This window comes from Acanthisitta chloris, unplaced genomic scaffold, assembly GCF_000695815.1.
Source record: "Acanthisitta chloris isolate BGI_N310 unplaced genomic scaffold, ASM69581v1 scaffold8121, whole genome shotgun sequence".
Classification (NCBI taxonomy): Eukaryota; Metazoa; Chordata; class Aves; order Passeriformes; family Acanthisittidae; genus Acanthisitta; species Acanthisitta chloris.
This window is the reverse complement of record NW_008656418.1, coordinates 17,396-25,472: the sequence shown is the minus strand read 5'-3', so window position 1 is coordinate 25,472 and position 8,077 is coordinate 17,396. Positions and strand designations below refer to the sequence as shown.

Here is an 8,077-nt window from a genome sequence, read left to right as displayed (position 1 = left end):
TTCCTGCTGTCCTTCCAAATTATTTCACTTGTACGAAAGCTATGGAACAGCAGTAAAGAGGAGGAGGTGGAGAACTGCAGATGAGACAGGGAGTGTCTTTGTGACAGCCCGTGACCCCACATTTACACTGTGCAATTCCAACCTGTTGATCGCTGATAACACTACATTAAAAGTATTACCACAAATATCCTGAGGCAGTGTCTCGAGAATTGATCGAGAAACAAGGTCATACTTAAAACAAAGCTCTGGTTCTGACGCACGACAACAAAAGCCAGGAAACACAATGTTAAGAAGGGAGTGTCAATCTTGACTTTGCATTTCCTGACCTCTGCTGCTGAGTGCCTCTGCCCGACAGCCTTCTGCGGAACTTTTCACCAAGTATCTGTAACATAGTTATGTCAACTCAGACACTGTACAAAGAACATCTCCAAGTTCAGCCAGCTGAAAAGCTTAAGAATTTTTGGAGGCTGGAATACTTATGCATTTGGACAGGATAAGCTGAACACTAGGAGGGGAACTAATGGATTAATCACAATGTAGTGTACATAATGAGAAGGGGTTGGCTGCTGCTGCCAAGTTGAGCAATGACTATTGCGTTGCACTAAATAACAGCTTTTTAAAGACAGCAAAAGTTAAAGAGGTTCACCAGAAGCTACCTCATTTTTAGGTGATGGTTAATTTTGCTCTAAGCAAAATGCTTGTTAGAAAAGATTATTTTTTAAAATAAACTAGACAAAGTTAATAGAAAAGGCATCATGCAAAATGGGTTTTAAAGAACACTAAGTTAATGCAGTTTAGAGATAACTAATGCATGTTTAAAAGTATTAAATTATGTCTCTTTACCTGCTGAAACAAGAACATATATTAAAACAAATGCATCATTTAAAACAAAAAGTGGCAAGTTAGAAACCAATACTACCAACTAAAGCTGATTTAAAATCAAAACATGACATGAGAGAGTATACTTCTGTCTTTATATGATCTTCCCACACCTGTGTCAAATACACTTACAAAGCCCTTGAAGTTACTTTCCAATTGGCGCTGAGTATTTTAAGTTCAGTGAAATGGTTCTGAAGAAACCATTTAGAGCTTAGTGTCCAGCTACAAGGATCTTACCAGATATGAAACACATACACAGTTAGTAATATATCCCTGCTAAGGGAAAATGCAAGCTCCATTGAGAATATGAACCCATGTTAATAACAGACTAACAGCTGAACACATGGGTTTCTGATCCATTAATGAGACTGTGGTGCCATTTCATCACACAGAAAATTACAGTATTGTTGGTGTACAGTTTCAGAGCTATAAAACTGTAGCAACAGAATACAGTACAGATGAGGGATTCTTGAGCTAAAAGTGGCTTCTTTTATTTGGCTGCAATTAAATGATGTCTGAATAAAATGCTCACCATCAACTGGTTTCAAGTTCTGCAAGATGCAATGCTCAAAAACAATAACACCACATTAAAGGAGCAGGTAATAAAAATATCCCTGAAAGGTTACTTCCCACAATAAAGAGACAGAAAGATTTGTTTGCATCTTTTCTTTCTAAAAGCAAAGCAGTAATTAAACTATTCCTGAAGTCAAGATTAACGCTGTTCTATACTCTTCTTGACAAATCCCATAAAATGTTTTAATATCCAGTAGTCAGCCCTATAAAAGAATAGCCTCCAGTTCCCCAAGTGAATTGCCAACTGTTGTAGAGCAAGAATTAAGAGGGGAAAAAATACATCTATTAAAATAAGTAAAGACAGAGCTTAATTTTTAGAAGCTACAAGTATTTCAACAATCCTACCTAATTTTTATTGACTGGATTTATAAAGACTACACCTTACTTGCAGAGAAAACAATAAAGATTAAAATATACCACATACATTTTTATGTACTTTAACCATATGAAAAGTGAAGCCCTATTTCCCTTCAGCTAGTCTTTCAGTTTGCACAGTGCAGCTCAAACCTGTAATTCTTTCCAAACCAAGAGAAAGCCCACCAAAATAACTAAGTACTGTGAAGGCAAGAGACTATCAGAAGAAAAAACTGTTTTCTTATCACATTCCTTGTATGCTGAAACATCACCCAGTGTTTGGCTTCAGCTAAATTAAGAGAGCATATTGTACAGAAAAGAGCTTTCAGCAATAGTGGTGTCCTAAAGAAGTGCCCCTGGCTCTAAACCTACATGTTGAAGGTGAGGGGCAGGGCTCGAATTGCAATTGCTCCTTGGATCTGATGGAGTCCAGCAACTAAAGCACATAAAGTAGTTTCAGTAATCAGAATCTTCCTCTTGGGGACCAAAGAGAATTTCACCTCTACTTCTCAACTTCCAGCACTGACAAAGGAGACAATATAAATAGCAATCATAAGAGATGTGTGCCTGTGTCCAGTTTACATATAGTCATCAAAAACTTCAACTAGTAGAAGAAATCAAAATCAACACAAGAAAAAAATTTTAATTTAAGAGAATGGGTAAATTCACACTACCCACAACTTAGAATAATGACCTAGCACAGAATAGGGAACTGAAACAATTTATGTCCAGAGAATGCACTGTAGAACTTAGATACACAAGTCTGACATTTGAATCAATAATTCAAGTGATCAAGAATCACAATCCTGGAACTATCTGGATTCCAGAAGAAATTGCATGTTATGCTTTTACTGTATCTCATTAATTATAAGCTTTAGCTACACTTAACTGGCTTGTGGACTTGTAAGTTTTTTTTATAAACTAGAAAACAGCTACTTCACAGCATAGGTCTCCCAGTGGAGAGAGTAAGAGAAGTTGCATAAAGTAGATACCACAGTGCTATTTTGTGTGGCAACAGAAAGTATTCTGAGAGAACAAAACCCAGAACGGGATGAAAACGGATGTAACTCATTATGTGGTCAGTACTTGCACTTTCAGGTACATAAACTAAATCCAATGAAAGAAACCTCACTTATATTTTGTGTGGCCCTTTTTAAGAAAAATCACCAATCACTGTGGACTGAACGGGAACAGATGGGATGCAGCTTTAACAGGTTGCTATACATTAGCTGAGAGAGAAAAGAATAAAAAGACTTGATTTTAATCAGAGCACTAAACCAACTCAGAAACTTTACAGCACAACAGAAGGCAGAAGAGATAACCTATAATCCTCTGCTGCGTGCTAGGAAGAAGGGAAAAACAGGTTTAGATGGAAGCTGTTTGAGCTCTCAGATTTGGCGAAGAGAAAAAAATAAAGGGATGTCCTATGGCAGATGTTTTAAGATAGCAAAAGTGCAGTAGAAGGGTTTGATGGACTTCCAGTAATTTTGTTGAGCTGCAGGGATACGAGTTTCTTCCACTGAAGGCATACCGAGGAATGTATACAGACAAGACATATATAAAGAGAAGTGACGACAAGGACTGAAGTTCCCTATCTCCATTCACAATTCAAATTTTTAATGTTCTTTCTCCTGTTCTTTTCAATGATGTCATAGCCTCAGTTCCTTGACAGTCTGATCACTGCCTTTTTGGAGTTTGCTATTTCCGCAGGATTTTGTGGTATTGCCACTGCACGAAAAAGATGACAAGACCTCTTCAAATGAGTCATAGAAATACAAAGAGCTTTGAACGAGTGCCATTTTCAGGAGCAAACGTTCACAGAAGCCAAACTAAAAGCAGCTCACTTCATGACATACCAGAATTAGGCAGCCTTCAGGCCACTTTGAGCAGATGCAAGCCAGATTATTTCATGCATGACTACAATGTTGCAGTGCATTAGAAAAAAAGCAGCCTAAAACAAGTAATATTTTGTATAACAATGGTGAATTAAGTCACTACTAAAGTGGCAGGCAACAGAGGGAGAGGGAGGAGGGGGGAGAAGAAAAGAGAGAGAGGGAGAAAGCTGTTAAAAAACAATGGTTGAAGTCCCATGTGGGTACCAACTTAGCCTGAAAGGTCACAGAGAATTTTTACACATTTGTTTTGCAAATAGTTTCTGCAAGTAGAAAGGACAGTTGTAACTCTCCCTCTCATCATCAGATTAGCACGTCCTCCTAAGTGCAGCAGTGCTCTCAAACTGGCCAACTGTTCTCCTAACGTGGGTCAAAAGTTCAGACTTTAGCTGGGGCACTGCTGCCAAACGGACCTTTTCCAGTAACGCTCACAGCCCCAAAGCCAACTTTTTAATGAAACAATTATACATACAGATTTCAGTCTCTTCACAGCATCTTCACAGATGTGCATTCCTCTGGATTCATCCACTTCAACATGTCCCAAGTACTGCAGGAAAGAAAGCAGGGGGAGAAAAGCTTAATAGCAGCTCCTTAAATTCCCTGGGTTTTGATAAATCCAAGCACAGCTGAGATGACAGACATTAACAGCACTTTGCCAGCCTTTTTTGAAACCTACGTTTGAAGGTTTGACAGTGGGGGCACTGTCATATGACAGTGGGGGGCATATGGGGCACCAACAGCAGCAGAAAAGCATAATACATCTAGAAATTTTGAGGGGACGACAGACTTTCCTTACCTGGGGGAAAAGATGAAATTGTGAAGTACTGAAAACTGTATTTTCCTGCTTATTCAGCACAAGCTTTAGTAATTTATTTTTTTATTACTAGCATAGCATGAAAACCTTACATCAATACAGAGTTGATGGTGAATAAATTATTTTTACCAATAAATGTATTTAGTATTGAAAACTGAATTACACTACACAGTAAGATAAACAAATAGATTTGAATGTTCATGTCCAAATAAAAGAAATTTGAATGCTGCAAACAGAAAACACCCATCATTATCCCTCCTTTTTTTAAAAATTGTAAACCACAATTGTTTATCTTCATTACAACACCAGGCTGTCATGTGGACACTGAGACACTCACCATACTTACAAAAAGTTGTTTTTTAAAAGAAAACTGTTTTCTGCATATTCAACTTATCAAGCGCTACTTGAAAAAAAAGATCAGCAAAACAACAGTGAATAGAAACTTCAAGTCTCAAACCTTTTAAATTTATAACCCAGAATAATATTAGCCTATAGAGAAAGCAATTGCAAGAAATCCATCAGAGTGTAGTGACCATGGTACTGTGGATACTTTAATTCTGCATTCGGGGGGTGGGGAAGCCCTAACTTTTCCAATTTCCCTACCTTCTCTAATTACAGTTCTCTTTGATAGCAAATGGAAATGTTCTCTGAGAAAAATTCATATGCTTATTCACAGTACTTAACTCTTGAAAAAAACATAGAAACTATTAAAAGCTTTCTGAAGCTTTGAAATAAGATGTATAGATCAAAGAAACTGTCCCCAATTTCTGTGGCATTGTAAGAATTGTATGCAATTCAGCATTTGGATTCTAGGCTACCTAGAGAGTAGTTTAAAATATCAGAATCAATACTTGAGTCACTTAATGCAGCAGTAACCCAGTTTTAATAATCTCTGAAGAAGTCCCACTCCATAACAGAATATTCTGCCATGAGTTATCTGAAATCTCCTAGATGTTGTTTTATTAATTAAGATACCATACTTAGTTAGAAGGTAAAAAAATATTTCACTCTTTAGTACCCTACTGAAGCAGTCTCAGATTAGATTCAACTAAATGGGCAAAATCTAGACTATTTTAGGGACCTAAAAGAAATTGCAAAGTTGATATTTTTTCATACAAAGCAAGATGTTCCAGAAGGGAAGACTCTAAATATCATTAAACTGCTGAAAGATTTAAAGTATCTTACGTGACAAAGGGCCTTAGCATTAAATCTCACTATATGGCAATTTTTTAAACAGAGTTAAATGTGGATTGAACAATTTTGTAAGAATTTCATTTAAATCAGCCCTCACAGCTGGAGAACATCTTGAAAAATAAATTGCATAGAAACTAGAAGGTAAATAAAAAAGATCTGACACACTGAAGCTTTTTCAAAATGAGCTCTGTGAGGCTGCAGCCTTATAATTGAATGCTGGAGCTGCCAAAAGAGCAATGGTACTCCCTCAGCTCAGCTTGCTGAACACTTGCGCAAGAACTTCCTTTCTCCAGAGCACAAACTAGAATGTTTTAATCCCAATAATATACAAATAGTAACAGCTAAAGATACAATTACTGTGCTTCTGGAAGTACATATTTATATCAACGGGTATCGTAGCTGGATCTTTGGTTGTTCCATGACTCCTCTGGAAGTTCTAGAAATGCAGAAATTCTGTTGCTGTACCTATTAGTCATGAGAAAGTTTGGGGTTTAGTAACTTCTCTTTAAAAGGAGACAGACACAGACAGGAATGAGGCTGAGGTCTACAACAATTACTGTGCTTCTGGAAGTACATATTTATATCAACGGGTATCGTAGCTGGATCTTTGGTTGTTCCATGACTCCTCTGGAAGTTCTAGAAATGCAGAAATTCTGTTGCTGTACCTATTAGTCATGAGAAAGTTTGGGGTTTAGTAACTTCTCTTTAAAAGGAGACAGACACAGACAGGAATGAGGCTGAGGTCTACACTGGACAGAACCTGTATGTTTGTAGGGAATGATCCATGTAGCTTGCATGACCATTAAGGATCATCCAAGCAGAGGACAACTTTCAGATCTCCTGATCTATTTGCACATGTAATTTTCTCCAGTGTAGCCAAAATATTTCCAACTGAAGATCCTAACCATTCGGAGCCTATACTTGGCAACCTGCCTTTTGCTTAGAAATGGGAGAAACAGAGCAGGGTAAATATTGCCTCATGTCACACTCCAAAACAGACAACCATTTGCCCGTGTCGCCAAACCTCTATTCAAGTCTCATGCTCCAACTTTCAGCAACCAGTCATGCCACTGCTGCTGGAGACAGCAAGTTTAGCTGCAGTTTTCAATACTGCTTCCACTCCAGTGAATGAGTACATTATTACACATATCAAGTGCATCTACCCACACCAAAAGGATATAATCCACAGACCTCTTAGAGCATCAATCAATTCTGAATTATAAAAGAAATTACACTGCCACACAATACTTCTTTATGACATAGAGGACAAAAGGTGCTTTGTTTGCATTTACACATTACACTTTTAGCCCTTCATCAAAAAAACCTTGTTCTTCCCATTGCACCATTTTTGCAGAAACCAGAAACGCATTGCTATCAGTATCAATGGCCTTGTACATTTTACTGACAATTTTCTGCTTTGGTTTTTTCTCTCTTTCTGGAATGGTGGCGGTGTGTTAATTCCTTGTACATGCCAACCAACATATTTTTAAGTTTCTTTCTTGTAAAAATAAATTTAAGCTGTATAATCAGAATGCTGTGGTCCTCTTTTTCAGAGAAGTGTCCCTTGTGCAGCAGATCCCCTTCCAAGGCTTCGAACGTATTTCTAAAAATGTTTTTCTCCTGCCAGGCTGAGAGTAGATATACCTGGCTCCTGTATTTAACCAGTGCTACAACAGTTATCTGGCTTGTAATGGGTAGTAATCAAAGACAAGTATTTCTTCAAGAAAACTGGCAAAAAGCTCAGCTGCAGACTGAGAACTTTCCTAGTATGCTTGCATTTTAAACAAGAGTGTTGTAATTGTATCACAACCTAGCTTTAAATTTGAAATATTGGTTCAACTTAGTGCAACAGCATTTTATGGGTGACATTTCAAAATTTAATAAAGAAAATACAGCTGCTAGTTAGACTCTGAAATGGGAGTTAAACACCAGAATTCAGGACTTAAGAAAAATAAGCCATCATTAAACTCTGTTGTCCTCCAGCAGGAAAGAGATTACATGGAAACCACTTTAAAAAGCAGATACACAAACCTCACACTTCTATACACAACCTTTCAGAATCTCTGAAAGGAACTTCCCTCTCGAAGTGAAGGAAAAGGAACACAACTGTTGAAGTGCCTGGGCAGGGACTTGTCCTACATAAGTAAAATCTCTTGCAAATCCATGACAGCACATTACCACAAACACACTCAAGGACTGGGACACATAACTACTGGGTACACAAAAATCCGTATGAACTGCGTAAGCCTTACTGTGGTAGAGGATGACTTTGCAGAACAGTGAGGAAAGCAGAACCCTGGACACATTTGCAAAGAGCCCTTCTTGTCACAGGGATCGCTGCAGCTAACATTCCTGGAGAAAGTGAGTACTT

General features: G+C 37.8%; 1 protein-coding gene across 4 annotated transcripts in view; it reads right to left on the bottom strand.

Annotated features, from left to right (window-relative positions):
* Positions 1-8,077, bottom strand: part of NUMB (numb homolog (Drosophila)) — a 34,023-nt gene that overhangs the window by 18,089 nt on the left and 7,857 nt on the right. For all 4 annotated transcript variants that reach the window (XM_009084322.1, XM_009084324.1, XM_009084323.1 and 1 more), the window contains exon 2: positions 4,171-4,245. In XM_009084322.1, coding sequence (XP_009082570.1) covers positions 4,171-4,245 — 75 coding nt within the window. The remainder of the gene's footprint in view (positions 1-4,170; positions 4,246-8,077) is intronic.